The sequence below is a fragment of the Aedes albopictus genome, chromosome 1 (assembly GCF_035046485.1).
Source record: "Aedes albopictus strain Foshan chromosome 1, AalbF5, whole genome shotgun sequence".
Taxonomy (NCBI): domain Eukaryota; kingdom Metazoa; phylum Arthropoda; class Insecta; order Diptera; family Culicidae; genus Aedes; species Aedes albopictus.
The window spans coordinates 90,161,493-90,176,646 of record NC_085136.1 but is presented as its reverse complement, the minus strand read 5'-3'; the positions used below and the strand labels follow the sequence as shown (position 1 = coordinate 90,176,646).

The following is a 15,154-nucleotide window of genomic DNA, read 5'->3' as shown; positions in this document are numbered from 1 at the left end:
TCTGAATAGAACGAGACAAATATTCCTACCGTTTTTGTTGTGAACAAACTCGGGAGCGATTTTGTCATTATCTGCTAACGAAAAAACAAAGCGTTGTTGCCGTGCCTTCTTTGTTGCCTATTTTTCGCTTGCGGTGGCATATTCTGCGTACACTGTGTATGTATAAACCGTCAGGAATAACATTGACCTTGAGTATGGTTGTGTGAATATTGCGTAACTCACTGGATCAATCCGTTCCCGGCATCTTAGCAAACTACAGTATAATCACTTGGCATAATATGGAACCACACGATGAAGGCGACTTGCTCCGCCAAAACTCCTCTCCTCAATGAGACAGCCAACCTCGTCACGTCATATTGCTGGCTGTAACTGATGCTTGCTAGGGGAAGGACACGCAAGGGGAATAACACTAAACTATATTCACACCCCACATTCTCTCTCTTCTCCGAAAAAAAAGTTTTCTTACTAGCAGGCTTGTTATCTTCTCCCACTCAAATCCACGAATTTGCTATCCTTGTCCTTGTTTGGTCTCACCATTTTTGCTCGTCCGTTGTTCACTTCTTTTGTACCACAAAAAGTTTCAATTTATACTGTCAGTATCGATGAACGGTGTGTGATCCACACAGGATCGTACAGCACGGAGTCCTACTTGCAATGTTCGATTCACATAATCACGCGTGAATTCACGGATTTCAGGAGCATTTCAGAGCATTTCATGGGGTCTTCGGTAGTTCCAGAAACAGTTTTAGGGCGTTTCAGGTTTTTTTTTTCTTATGATCCATGGGTTTTCAGAAGATATTCAAAGGATTCATCGGGACATTCAGAGGTTTCAGGAAGCTTATAGGAGGGCTCCGAGAAGGGTTTCTGAGAAGTTTCACAAAACTTTCAGGAGATTTCGACGGAGTTCTATAATGTTTTCAGGGTTGAGAGTTTCATGAGACTTTGCGGGTTGTATCATTAAGAAAATATCACGAAAGCCCTCGCCCTCAAAACTGCCTTGAAACCCTCACGAAAAAGCTTTGAACACTTCCTGAATCTCGCTGAAGCAGCCCTTTAGCCTCCTGCGATGCATCTCAAATCCCCTGAAACTATCTGAAATTCTCATTAATGCTCCAGGAACGTCTATGAAACCCTCTAAAGCCATCTGATTCTCTCTGCAAACCCACAGAAACGCCTATAACACCCATTAAACCTCTGAAGCCACATTGAAACCTCCAGAAAACTTCTGAATCTCGCTCCTACAGAATCACTTTAAATGCCCCTTAAACTCATGTGGAAATCCTCGACTCCCCTGGAACTCCTTTAAAACCCGGAGGTGTCACCGCAAGTAACATTTTGATGACCAATTAGTCTTGTAGAGTTTTTAAGAACCATCATAAAACCTACTACCTTTTATTTTGGTTTGATGATAATTCTAAGAACCTCTTCTAGTCAATTTGACTAAAAAAATGTTACTTGGGATGAGTTTGTGCCAAATCAACGAGAAAGACGAACTTGCCAAAGATAATTGGAAATTTCTACTGAACCGTTCGATAATTGGCAAGTATCGCTCAACATTAGGCTGGCCTAGCCCAAGGATGGGTTCAACAATTGGGCAATTGAGTTCTAAATTACCGCTCATTTTTTTCTTTAAAACCTGAGTTCAAGGGAATTTATATTCAATGAAAACTACACGGAACTACTGGTTCAAGGTTCGGTAGAGGTTCACCATATTTTGACGAACAATCGAACAAAGAACTAGAAGAAAAGGCAAGCAAATTGAATAAAAATAAAAAGCAACGGTTTTGTTATCATTTGTCATCCTTTATTGTTTTGAGTCTCGAATCCGCTCGCGCACATGTCGTACCATAACCTGGAACGGCTGTTCGATAAACAACCACCAAACGAGCGATAACGCGCCAGTTAAACCGATAACGCCAAAATTTACGTACTGCAAGTTTATCGCACTGAAATAGAACGGTTGACGCAACATTCCGGCAAAACTGACCACGATAACGACGTAATGGATCAGATACATGCCGTAGGACAGTCGCGCCACCGGCTGCCAGAGCGTCCACGCCAGAAAGTGTCCCAGGGCACTGGCGTGCTCGTTGACGCACATAAAGATGAGCCACATGATGCAGATAACCCAGGCGACCCGGTGCAACGCTTCGTAGAAGGCGTCCCCCAAGGGATCCGCTTCCCGAGGTCTGTAGATTTCGTGAGCACAGAACATGATGAACCCGGTCAGTGCGGTAGCAGCGATCGATCCCCCTACCAGAATGATTTGCGATGGAACAATGCGCTTCTTGCGTGTCTGGAACAGGAGATATCCGAAGGCAATGCCGCAGAACCACACGGCCATACGAGCGTGAGTGGAGTAATAGGTGAGCCGGTCACGGTGGAACTCCCGGTCCGGGGTCATTGGAGGATTCAGGACGAAATCGTTCACCATGAATGTGGTAAACACGCAAGCTACGGAGAGCAGGGCCAGGAGCAGCGGGGCAATCAGTGACCGGTTGCCGAATTTCCAGAGTAGGTAAATGAATAGTGGAGATACGAGGTACAGCTGCATGTCTACCGAGAGGTACCAGGTGTGAGGCAGGCACTGAAAGATAGGGGAAGGTTATAAGGAAATTCAGAATAAAATTCTCGATATTACCATTCGATCTGGGTGAACATAGTTTTGAACGAACAACAGCGCAGACCACCAGTTGTCTGTGCAGGCGTCGATCATTGGTTGGACGTAGTAGTGGAACAAGGGTCCTTCGCCGAAACACTCGGCAAACGCAACGACTGCGAATATAAAGAATCCATACGCTGGTAGAATTCGTACGAGACGACGAAAGTACAGTCGTGGCAAGTTGATCTTCTGAGTAGCGGTAAGCTCCTTCAGAACGTTGTAGGTCAGGAGTACAGAACTTAGCACTAGAAATATATCCGCAGACAATGCCGAGACGCGATAGCCCAAAAGTCCGAAAGCGGATTCGAAGAACTCGTCACGAGTGACATGATTGGTAGTCGGTACCGTCCGAATAGCATCGTGGACATGGTGCGAGATAATCTGCAGCATCATAAAGGAGCGGATTCCGTTGATGCAGTCCATTGTGTCAGTCTTCTCTTCGGACTTGGGAACAGTTTTGAACAGTGCAAACAGTTTGTAGTAAACTGATAGCTCTTTGATCAGCGGCGGTATAGGACGTTGAAGAATGAATCCGAGGACTTCCACGACAGTGCTGATGATCATCACTGCTACAATTATTCCGAAAATGGTTCTAGAAAAGGAAGGTATCGTTACATCTAGATTCTACATGGAGGCTAGAAAAAATCATACATAGCAGCGATAGCAGTCCCACTTAGACTCCAGTTCGGATCATCACGATAGCAGAAGTCTTCTTGGCGAAAGCTCGACACCTTTCCAAAGCTGCTTTCTACCGCAAAACTATCCACCATCCTTTGCACAAATCGCGCTTCACACGAATCTGGAACACAAATACCTATCCAAAGTTCGTTCAATGAAGACTCTACAGAGTTCAAGTTCAACCGCACAGTACAGTGCTGTCCATCGAACGATGCTGCGCTGTTATGCACGGAGAACTCCCGGCACTGCTCAAAACTACCCGGTGTAAACGAGTTGCCGCGTTGCAATCCAGCCGGAGTTTTGCCCCATGAATCGTACACTGAAAACAATCGTAAATTTAGTAAATGTCTATGAACAACACCCGAACGTTCATCTACACTGCAGCGCCCATCGCTGATCGCTCCGTAGCGCCAAGCCGAACTGCTCCAGCTCGTGCATGCACAACAGATCCCGCCAGTCATCCTCGGTCCAGGTTTCGTTGGTCCATGATCTGAACTCCGCGAGAAAAACGGTCAACGAATGCGGTATCCCTTCCAGGTGTTGAACCAGCTGCGACCGGGAAAGCTGCTGATGGCAGCTGACGGACCTCAGAACTGCGAGTGAAAATAAAAATATCCAAAAGTTTATACACAGTACTGCAGACATGCTGACGAACTGACTAGCTACCGCCGCCACCGGTCCGGTCCAGTCGAGGGTCAACCGGGCACAATAAACAGTACGCTTATTTTAGCGACGGGACGATAAGATTTGCCACGTTGGGATCTTATCGATGAAAGTAAATCCCTGGGGGGCCGTAAATCTACAACAAGCGTAGATATGAAACGGGTGGATTTGTTCAGTGCATTTGGTGTCCAGGGTTGAATTCTCTCTTTGGTAGGCTCAAACACCATAGATCAACAGCTTTAGAATAGAACTTTAAGGGACTGTACGTACACCCAAACCTCCATTAAGCTAATGAGTCGGGACTGCCTAAATAGATGTTCTGTCTAAATGGATTCAGCTTATTACCTAAATGTATTACAAGGATGCCAAGAAGTTTAAGAAAGGCGAGTGGCTAGAAGATTTAGAGAAGTTTCAGAGGGCTTGCAAGGGAGTTTCAGGAAGGGCTTCAGAAGCGTTTTCGGGAGTTTCGGAGGGTCTCAGGAACGTTTGTTTCCTCCCCTCTTGGGGAAAATAAGCCACTGCGTCCAATAAATTGAACTCAGGTACGTTACATTGGATCCGAGAGGGGTTTCAGTTGTATTTTAGGAAGTTTCAGAGGATTTTCATTGAGTTTTCGCAAGGCGTTATAGGGGAGTCAGAGGGTCCCAGGTTTTGGTGGCATTTCAAGTTTCAGAGAATTACATGGGATTTCCTACGGCGTTACAGGAGCATTGCATTTTTGGGGGTTTTTGAGGGTTCCAGGTGCGTTATATGGGTCCGAGGGGGTTTTAGATGTTATTTTAGGAAATTTCATTAGACTTTCAGTAAGTTTTCGCTTGGCGTTACAGGGGTGTTTTTGGCGTTTCAGAGGGTTTCAGGTGCGTTACAAGGAGTCCGAAGGGGTTGCAGGGGGTTTTCGTAACATTTCAAAAAGTTTCAGAGGATTTTTAGGGTGTTCCGGAAGCCGTAGAGGAGCGTTTTCGAGGATTTCAAAGGGTCTCAGATGCGTTACATGTGGCCCGAGGGAATTTCAGGGTGTTAATATTTTATTTTAGAAAGTTTCAGAGGATTTTCAGCGTGTATTAGATGCGTTACATCGGGTCCGAGGGAGTTTCAGAGGGTTTTTGGTGACATTTCAAGAAGTTTGTGGAGCCTCGTAGCCGTGCGGTTAGGGTCACCAAGCTTCTAATCGCACCATGCTATGGGGTGAGGGTTCGATTCCCGCTCCGGGCGATGAAACTTTTCGTGAGAATAGTGTCTTCTCCGTATCCACTGGTGCATGCTCCGTGTGTCCCTTGTCTAGTGTTTAAGTTTCATTCAGTCTGTGCAGCCTCTGGCTGAAGACGGTGTCCGCGTCTTTTTTTTTTCAGAGGATTTTCGGATTTTCATGGGTTTCGGAGGATCTCAGGCGCGTTACATGGTGTCCGAGGATATTTCAAGGGTTTTTCGGAGACATTTCACGAAGATTCAGAGGGTTTTCAGCGGATTTCGGAGGCGTTACAGAAGCGTTTTCGAAAACTTTAGAGGTTCTTATATGCGTTACAGAAGATCTACAGTCGGTTCAGCGATTTCGGAGCCAGATTAGAAAATTTCAGAGAATTTTCAGCGGGTTTCCGAGGCGTATTGGGGGATGAAGGAGAGTTTCAGGGTTTTTACAGGAGGTTTGAGGGGGTTTATAATGCCTACAGTTAAAAAAAATACATTTGTGATCTTTTTGGAAATTTCGGTATTCAGTCTAACAAATTGCGTTGATTAATTTCTTATCATCACTGCCACCGCCGGCCCTGAAGATGGTCCAATAGCAGGGCCGAAACGTTGGCGATGATATGAAATTAGTCAACGCAATTTGTTAGACTGAAAGCCAAAATTTCCGCTAAGTCAACAACTTGTAATCTATTTTGGATCACTGTTCTCAGATGAGCTTCAGAGGGATTTTACAGGTAGGCCCGGATTAAGCAGTGTGGGGGCCCGGGGCCAGAACAGATGTAGAGGCCCCTTGGAGCGATAAGCAAAAAAGTTTTTTCCTTGGTTTTGAACAGTATTTGAGCAATATGAAAAATAAAGTTAATGTGTAGCAACCAAAAATGTTTTTGAGGAGGGCCCTAAAATGTGGAAGCCCGGTGCTCTGGCCCTTCCGGACTTCCCTTAGATCCGGCCCTGTTCACAGGCCATTTCAAGCGTTCCATAAACATTTTAGGCGATTTCAGACGGAATTCAAGATAACGCTTCTAGTTCCGATGACTCATACTAAAGGGAGGTCTTGGAGATTCTCTCTGGGAAATAGGAGAACGCTTCGAAAAATTTCTGAAAACATTTCTAGGAAAGCCTGTAAATGAAATCCTGGAAGGATATCCAAGAAAAAAAAATCGGTAAGACCTCTCGAAGAATGCGGCGGAATCAATTAAGAAGGCCTTTAAAAGCACTCGAATCGAATGCCTAGAAGAACTTTGCCGAAATTGATGGAAATCCAGAGAATAGAATCCCCTTAAAGAATGCCAAAAAACGTGAAGAATATTTAAGGGACCTCAGCTGGATTCTTGGCACGAATACTTAACAGAATCCTCAGCTGGATGCCCGACAGGGATCCCAGGAAGAATCTTTTAAGGAACAGCATTAGGTATCCCGGCACGTATACCTAAAAGAATTCAATTGGAATTATTGAAGCTTTTCCACGAGGAATACTATTAGTCCTGAGCACACATGTAAGATCTTCATCCTGGGCGATTGTCCACCGTCGTCGCCTTGATCTGTGGCCAGGTCAAATTTCTGTCTGGACTTTCTCCATTTCCATGTTGAGGCTGTGCCGCCATGAGCCTCTGCGTAGAGTGTGGCCGACTCACCTCCACTTCCGTTCCGAATTTATGTGGCTATCATCATGCACGAATAATATACCGCAGGTAACTATTGATAGAGACCTGTAGCCGTTGAGTAATCTCCACTGATACACACCAAGTTTCACTGGCGTATACAGCAACACAGATGTCGTGTTCGAGTTTGAAATTCGGATTTCGATACGTTGACTAATCTGACTGATATTCCATAGATTTCTTAAACGCGCAAAAGCAGTCCTCGCCTTCTCATGTGGACCATGCTGAGGTGTTGGTGGCGTGGCTGGAACTTGAAAAAGGTTTCCATAATGCTCGAAACCGCGATTTAACTGGACAGTGAAAGACACACGGGCATCGTAGCATTCAACTAAGTCTCACCAAGGCGACGTGAGACATCGTTGATGTCGCCGTTATTTCTCGCCTTTGTCGGCTAGGGAGTCCGCCCTCGCTCTTTTGTTCCGTCTATAAGAGCGTTTCAATTCCTTCTCGAGAACCTAATAGCGCTGATAGGCTACGGCTTTGGCTCCTCGTGTTTTCGCTCGCTCTATCGCGGCTTTGGCGTTCCTTCGCTCTGTCTTCCTTCAGGTGTCATCTGGGATCCACTGCTTTCTCTGGGTGTATAGCTCACCCAAATGATTCTCGCCGGTGGCGATAAAGGCGTTCTTGATGGCCCTCCATTGACTTCCACCCTTCGGAATATCCGCAGCACGGTTTTCCAGCTCCTCCACGAAGGACCTTTTCACCGCAGCGTCTTCCAGTCGGCGTGTGTTGAACCGGCGCCAGATTTTCTCCTCTTGTCGATGGATCCTACGCGCTGAGTTTGTTCCGTACGTCAAGAAAGCCCCGTTTCCATTTCCAGCTGATGCAGATGTGGTCGATTTGATTTTCTGTGAGGAAAGAGCGATCCCCCTATCACTATGTTATTGTTGCCACAAAACTCTGCAAACAGCTCTCCGTTTTCGCTCATTTATCCAAGACCATGGCGTCCCATGACGTGCTCGCTCATAGTATGAGTTGTCGGAACCAACCTTCGCGTTGAAGCCGACCATGAGAATCTTGATACAGTATTGTTCCGATTTTATCACGTTCTCCGCGCGTCAGTCTTTCTTTTTTCATTCATTTGCTGTTACATTTGAGAGCAAGGGGTTTCCCTCTTCTTCAAAATGAATGTTAAAGGCGCGTTTGGCCACGATAAAAATATTGAAAATGAGTATAGATTTTGTAGAATATTTATAAACATTTTTGAAAAAGGACGTGATAAAATCGGAACAATACTGTATCTCCTTCGGGAATCTTGTCCACGACAGCATTCGGTGGCCTTTGGCTTGCATTTTGGCATCACCGGTTGGCGCGTAACATTGGATCATGGTAAGGCTTCGAACCCGTTTTCTGAATCTGGTCACAATTATCCGCTCATTGGCTCCCATTTCATGAGCGCAGCGTGAGCGTAACGCTGAGCAGGCAACCAACTCCACGGTGACGAGAAGCGTGTTCACCTCGTAGTACAGAGTATAGAAGAATTTGAACCGAGGCCAATTTGTGTTCTCCAAAGCTCGGCCAACGGACAGTCCTATGATCTCTCAAGCTTCATACAACGTCAGGTCCCGGGACTGTAATTCCTCCTGCCCCGTCGTACGCCGTGCATCATTGACTAGTAGTGCCTGTTGGGCTAGGGTTAGTACATTCCATCATGCAATTCTTGTCCGTTGTTTCGCGCTAAAATCGTTCCCATTGAATCGGTTCGTGGTTTTTTGGGTTTTTAGAACAGTTGATTGTTCGCCTAAGATCCCCTATCCACCGTGGAAGGGCTACCACCATAGAGCCACCGAAGAGCCGACGTGACAGTGGTGTTTCAAAAGTGTCCATCCTAAATTTAACGATCGACCCGCAAAGCGAGCGAACGCTTCTGTCAAATCAGCGCAGACGCGAACTTTTTCCTATATGAACACACGGGGGTTTGGGATCAAGCTATCAAATCAATGCGAACCGTTATAGAGGTGTACCTCCTCAATCTAGCAGAGTTCCTAGGCTGCACATCGCTTGACACGTGGAAGTATGAGATAGCTATGTTGAACGCTCCTTGCCATCCTACCATGTTGCACCCCCCTAGAGTCCACTAAAAATACCTGATGGAATCCTTAAACGACAAAAAAAACGTCTGAAAGCTGAACTGGAATCCCTGGAAGAATTATAGAAGAAATCCCAGATGCAATTTTTGAAGAAATTCCAGAAAAACTCGGAACAATTTCTGATGGAATCCCATTAAAAATTCCGACAAGAAACCCAACAAGAATCCCTCTAGAATTGGCTGGAGAAATCTTGGTAGGATTATATATTCTATCATATTTCTTTTCGGAAGAAATCCGAGCAAGAATATCTAAAGGACTCCTTCATGAAATTCCGGAAGGAATCTTTGAAGGAATTCCAGCAGGAATCCTAAATTTTAGAACACCTTAAAGAATTCTTTCAGGGTTTTTTACAGCAATCCCTGGAGAAATCTCTACAGGAGTTCCGGAAGCAACATCTGGAGGAATCCAAGGAAGAGTCTCATGAGAAATGCCAGAAGAAAACCTGGAAAGCATTCCGTTTTTGAGGATTTCGGAGAGTCTAAGGTGCGTTACATGAGGTCCCACGGGGTTTAAGGGGATTTCAGAGGCATTCCGAGAAGCTTTAGAGCATTTTCAGCTGGTTTCGGATTCGGAGACGTTACATCGGCGTTTTGAGGGTTTCAGAGAGTCTGAGGTGTGCTACATGGGATCCCATGGGGTTCAGGCATTTTCAGCAGAGACGTTACGGAGGCGTTACATAGGCGTTTTTGGGGGTTTGGGAGGGTCTAAGGTTTGTTACATGGGGTCCCAGGGAGTTTAAGGGGGATACCAGAGGCATTCCAAGATGCTTCAAAGCATTTTCAGCGGATTTCGGAGATATTATGGAGGTGTTACATAGGCGTTTTTTAGGGTTTCGCAGAGTCTGAGGTGCGTTACATGGGGTTTGAGGTGGATTTTGTAGGCATTTCAAGAAGCTTCAGATGATTTTCGATGGGTTTCAGAGTTTTTGAGTTTTTTCAGGCATTTTTGGGGATTCCTGAACCCCCCAGTAGTGCTCTTATGTTGTCCCCGAAGCCCCAAGCGTCATTTTTAATTCCAAAATAGCCTAGGATATTTGGTTCCAACATCAACTCAATGAGCCAAGTCCGAAAATATCCATATGGCATGGGTCATTGGATTTATTAGACGTGGGTTGTAACTATTCAGTTGGGAGCCACTGACTTTTGTTCCACTGCTTCATTAGTGGTTATGACCCTCGGAACGCACAAACCGAAAATCTTTGTCTCCACTTCTCCACACTTCATGTTCCCTTGTTATATGCATGCCCCATTCGCAGTTTTCGGAACCACTGGGATTTCATTAGTTCACTCAATTTGCAAATCCACTACATTATTTATCGTGATTAAAAAAAATGTCACAGTTACCCAAGAATGTTTCATCTGGTCATGCGTGAATGTTTTTGTTGCATGATAGTCAAGATTCACGAATATCATGTAAACTACAGTTTTTGACAGTACATTTTGGATCACTGATCCTACCCTCTACAATATCCTCCATCCTACCATCTATCCTAACTCTTTATCCTACCATCTATCTGACATACACATTCAAAATGATCATTTGGCAGAGGAAGCTTTTAGTTGGGGAACTACTACTTTGTCTCGGTTGAGGTGTTACACTAAGAAGAACAAAAACAAGAACCAATCAGTCCTCAGTTTGAAGGAAGTAAACAGAGAAGTTTCCATCGTGCATGTTCAATGTAGTGCTGCTTCCACCTTTCGATAATTTTTCGCTTTTCTACGTACGACCACCAGGATAGGTTAGGTTACAACTCACTAGGTAAAGGAAGCTTAGAAATGTTGGGAAACTCTGCTTAACCGTAATCACAGGGTGAGCCTGACTTTTCCAACAATAAAATCCAAGCGATGAAGCAATTTCGTTGAATTCTGTTCGATAACAAAAAATAAATCCCCAATCTTATCAACCGGTTCGTCATTCAGTTTACCAATTGATTTAAATTTGCCTGTTGAAAGGAATTCGATTGTAAATAGTCTTAGTCCAGCAACGCTCAGTCGCGACTGAGTTGATTGCGTGAACAAATGTGGCCACCTTGGCTACTCCCGTTGATTGTACTCAGTAATAGCACGTTTACGGAATTCAGCAGTCAAAGGCGAACCATCAGCGGAAACAGCGAACGTCAAGATGTAGAATTTAGCATCGAAGAAGTTTTGCTATTGAATCGTCACTTTGTGGATTTTCTATCTGATGTGAGCGATGATAATCAGGGATCTTCCCCTGATTCACAGTGCTTGAAAACGCTGCGGCAGTTAGCCGAAGGATATCTGGTGCGTGAACGACTCGGATTGGAGTGTAAGTAAGAACTAGAATTGACCATAAAATGACAATAAAAAATACTCTCTTGCTTAGGGTTCGACTCGTGGGGTAAAACTCCATCCGGGTTATACCATCGGAATGGATACGCTTTCGGGAATGTCGACCAATGTCGAGCCATCGAACAAGTCAGGATGCAGCACTGTACATTCATTGCAGCGTTCCCCAGCGATCTGGCTCTGTACTACTCCGGACTATGTGTGCCACACTCATGCTTTCCGGATTATGTGGCACAGCTGTATGGGAATTACCTAGCTACTCAAGGTATAATGTTGATACCGCTGGTCAGGCAGGAAACGCTTTGCATCAGGGACGAAGAGATTCAGTACAGCGGAGCGATGATTACTGCAATGTAAGCTCTTCGATTTATTACAGTATACTATCAAAGCAATTAGTAACCAACCTCGAATTTCAGCGTTGTTAGCTCCCTCGTTGGACTTCATGTACTGTGTAGCACATTGTACGAGTTGATCTGCCTGATTCTAAAGCGTGACGTCAATCCTCTATTCACTGCATTCTCATTGTTGGAAAACATACGAACTATTCTACAGTTGGTCCCTCGGGTGAAGAATACGCAGAAGAAGTCCACCGTGATTGACTGTGCGCATGGCATTAGATCTTTGTCGATGATCTGGATCATAGTGGTTCATGTGCACGAAACTACATTCGCGCTTCCAATGGAGAACTCCCCGGCATGGTTGAACTATCTCAAGAACTTCATACCCACGGTCCTGTTCTACGGTGGTGGTCTAGCCGTGGACACCTTCCTGGTGCTTAGTGGAATGCTGGTAGCGATGAGCATACTCCGAGAGCTGGACAAAAAACGTCGTTTCAATCCATTGATACTTTACCTGCATCGTTACATTAGAATCACAGCACCACTAGCTGCACTGATCTTGTTCGTTGTGTCCTTTGCTGTCTACATGGGAGAAGGTGTTTACTGGAAAGTGCAGATGGAGTCTTTGATGGAACCGTGTATGACCAATTGGTGGGCTACTCTGTTACATATTCAGAACTACGTAGATCCCGGGAACATGGTTAGTATACTGAATCCACTTCGAATACAGTTTCAAGCCTAACATTTTTTTCTACACAGTGCCTTCCTTGGACATGGTATCTCTCCGTGGATATGCAGCTGTACATTATCGCTCCGGCGTTAATCTACCCGCTATGGCGATACGGAAAACGAGTCCTCACTGTGATAGCTGGCCTTGCCATTCTTTCCATGGCATGCGTCCTAGCTTCATTCCTGACCAACGAACTTCGGTTGACGGTTCCTGACGCTCAGCGATACGTACTCACCTACTACGCAACGCATGCACGAATGGCCGTTTGGCTTTGGGGCCTAGCCTTTGGCTACCTTCTTCACAAAACCAGGAACACCGGGTTACATCTCCCGAAGCGATACTGGGCCATTGGCTGGACGGCATGCTTTGCACTACTAGGATTGATCCTCTTCGCAAACTATCAAATCTACACGACGAACGCTGCGGATTTCTCGTTTGTAGCAGATGCCTTCTTTGAACCCTTGTCCCGGTCGATGTTCGCATTCTGCGTAATGTGGATTATCCTGGCCTGTGTAAACGGGAAAGGTGGCCTGCTGGATGAATTTTTGGGAGCTTCCATGTGGCAACCGCTGTCACGGCTTTCGTACACCATGTATCTGCTGCACACAGTGATGCTGGCGATGGGATCACTCGCACCCGTCAATACGAGCACCTATTTCAGTGCAATCGATCTGTTCTACCGAATATGGGGAGCCATCGGGCTAACGACGAGCGTCTCGTTGCTGTGGAGTGCAATCTTCGAAATTCCGTTCGGCACGCTGGATCGATTGTTGCTGAAAAAGTGAAATAATAATACGGAACACACATGTTAATTTAATAAAAAAAAACAAGTAAAAGCTTGAAGTTTCTACTACTTTTGCACGCTCAAACATCTTGGATTATTTCTAAGGTATACCTAATCTGATCTTAGCAGCTTTAAAATTTAAGAATAATAAAATTATTATTTTAGTTTCTTGAGAAATTTCTACCAGAACTAATGAATATTTTTATACGATGTAACTACCGATGAACGTCCACACGTCCCATGGTGTTGGTGAGTATACGCCCTCACCAAAGCTGCGATAAAGCGAGCGAAAACACTAGGAGCCAAATCTCTAGCACGTTAGCGCAATTCGGCTTTCGAGAAGGCAGTGAAATGCTCATGTAGACGGAAAAAAGCGTGGAAGGCAGAAAAGTCTCAAATACCAACGAAACTCTTCTCCTCTACGATATCTCACGCCACCTTGCTACAATGCCCGTGAAAGACACGTCTGGTCAACTATTGATGGACCCGGTTAACCAGCTGAAACACTGGTTCGAGCACTTTGGAAACCTTTTCCAAGTGCCGGCGACGCCACCAACATCTCAGCATGATCCGTCAGTGAGAGCTTTGGATCATCGGGTATCAGAGTCGATCGATGTTAGCACTACGACACGCTTTGCTGACCCCCCCCCTCCCCCTCAAAGCGTGACGTAATTTATGGACGTTCCCTTAGAGGATTTCACGGAGTTTCAAATGTGTTTCCGGCTGTCTTAGAGAGTTTGAGGGAGCGCGTTTCAGTGAGATTTTTTAAAGGCATTTCAAGGGGTTTTAGGGTCGTTTAATGGGGTCTCAGGGGCTTCAGAGAATTGCACAGTTACATACATACATACATTTATTCGCATCACATTTAAGACAAGACATAATCAACAACACACAGTACGCCACAATACTCGGTTTGTGGCTGGCGCTCTCCATCCTCGGTCGGAGGTCAATGCTCGCCAGGTCACGCTCCACCTGGTCCGACCATCCTGCTCTCTGCACTCACGCCTTCTTGTGCCAACCGGATCAGTAGCAAACACCAGCTTTGCCGAGTTGTTATCCGGCATTCTTGCAACATGCCCTGTCCACCGTATTCTTCCGGCTTTTGCCACCTTCTGGATGCTGGGGGTTCGCCGTAGAGTGCAGCGAGCTCGTGGTTGATTCTTCTCCGCCACACACCGTTCTCCTGCACACCGCCGAAGATCGTTCTTAGCACGCGTCGCTCGAAAACTCCGAGTGCTTGTAGGTCCTCCTCGAGCATGGTCCATGTCTCGTGCCCGTAGAGAATCACCGGTCTTATTAGCGTTTTGTACATGGTGCATTTGGTGCGTGGGTGAATCTTTTTCGACCGCAGTTTCTTCTGGAGCCCGTAGTAGGCCCGATTTCCGCTGATGATGCGCCTCCGAATTTCACGGCTCACGTTATTGTCAGCCGTCAGTAAGGATCCGAGGTAGACGAATTCCTCCACCACCTCGAAAGTATCCCCGTCTATCGTAACATTACTACCCAGACGGATCCGGTCGTGTTCGGTTCCGCCTACCAGCATGTACTTTGTTTTTGAGGCATTCACCACCAGTCCGACCTTTGCTGTTTCGTGTTTCAGGCAGGTGTACAGCTCTGCCACCGTTCCAAATGTTCTAGCGATAATGTCCATGTCGTTCGCATAGCACACTAATTGACCGGATTTTGTGAAAATCGTTCCCCGGCTGTTGAGCCCGGCTCGTCGCATCACACCTTCCAGAGCAATGTTGAAGAGTAGACATGAGAATCCGTCACCTTGTCGCAGTCCCCGGCGAGATTCGAATGAACTGGATAGTTCACCCGAAACCCTTACGCAGTTCTGCACACCGTCCATCATTGCTTTAATCAGTCTAGTCAGCTTCCCAGGAAAGCCGTTTTCATCCATGATTCTCCATGGCTCTGCGCGGTCGATACTGTCGTATGCCGCTTTGAAGTCGATGAACAGGTGATGCGTTGGGACCTGGTATTCACGGCATTTCTGGAGGATTTGCCGTACGGTAAAGATCTGGTCCGTTGTCGACCGGCCGTCGATGAAG

The 15,154-nt window shown here is 45.9% G+C and overlaps 3 protein-coding genes across 4 annotated transcripts in view; 1 reads left to right on the top strand and 2 right to left on the bottom strand.

Annotated features, from left to right (window-relative positions):
* The window catches only part of LOC109410169 (metabotropic glutamate receptor 1), a 679,657-nt gene that overhangs the window by 252,666 nt on the left and 411,837 nt on the right, over positions 1–15,154 (bottom strand). The window lies entirely within an intron of this gene.
* LOC115253467 (O-acyltransferase like protein-like) lies at positions 1,783–11,790 on the bottom strand. Of its 2 annotated transcripts, XM_062845742.1 has the most exons (6): positions 11,653–11,790; positions 11,501–11,594; positions 3,718–3,933; positions 3,314–3,659; positions 2,642–3,254; positions 1,783–2,587 (listed from the first exon to the last, which is right to left on the bottom strand). In XM_062845742.1, the coding sequence occupies exons 3-6, from the start codon at positions 3,776–3,778 to the stop codon at positions 1,805–1,807; spliced, it is 1,803 nt and encodes a 600-aa protein (XP_062701726.1). In that variant the 5' UTR covers positions 3,779–3,933; positions 11,501–11,594; positions 11,653–11,790; the 3' UTR covers positions 1,783–1,804. The 2 variants fall into 2 exon arrangements, with proteins under 2 accessions (XP_062701726.1, XP_029710810.1); XM_029854950.2 differs by lacking the exons at positions 11,501–11,594; positions 11,653–11,790 and having other exon boundaries at positions 3,718–3,993.
* On the top strand, positions 10,661–13,268 carry LOC109427397 (nose resistant to fluoxetine protein 6). Its single transcript, XM_019702941.3, has 4 exons — positions 10,661–11,228; positions 11,286–11,601; positions 11,665–12,286; positions 12,346–13,268. Exons 1-4 carry the CDS (start codon positions 10,958–10,960, stop codon positions 13,099–13,101), a joined length of 1,965 nt encoding a protein of 654 aa, XP_019558486.2. The 5' UTR covers positions 10,661–10,957; the 3' UTR covers positions 13,102–13,268.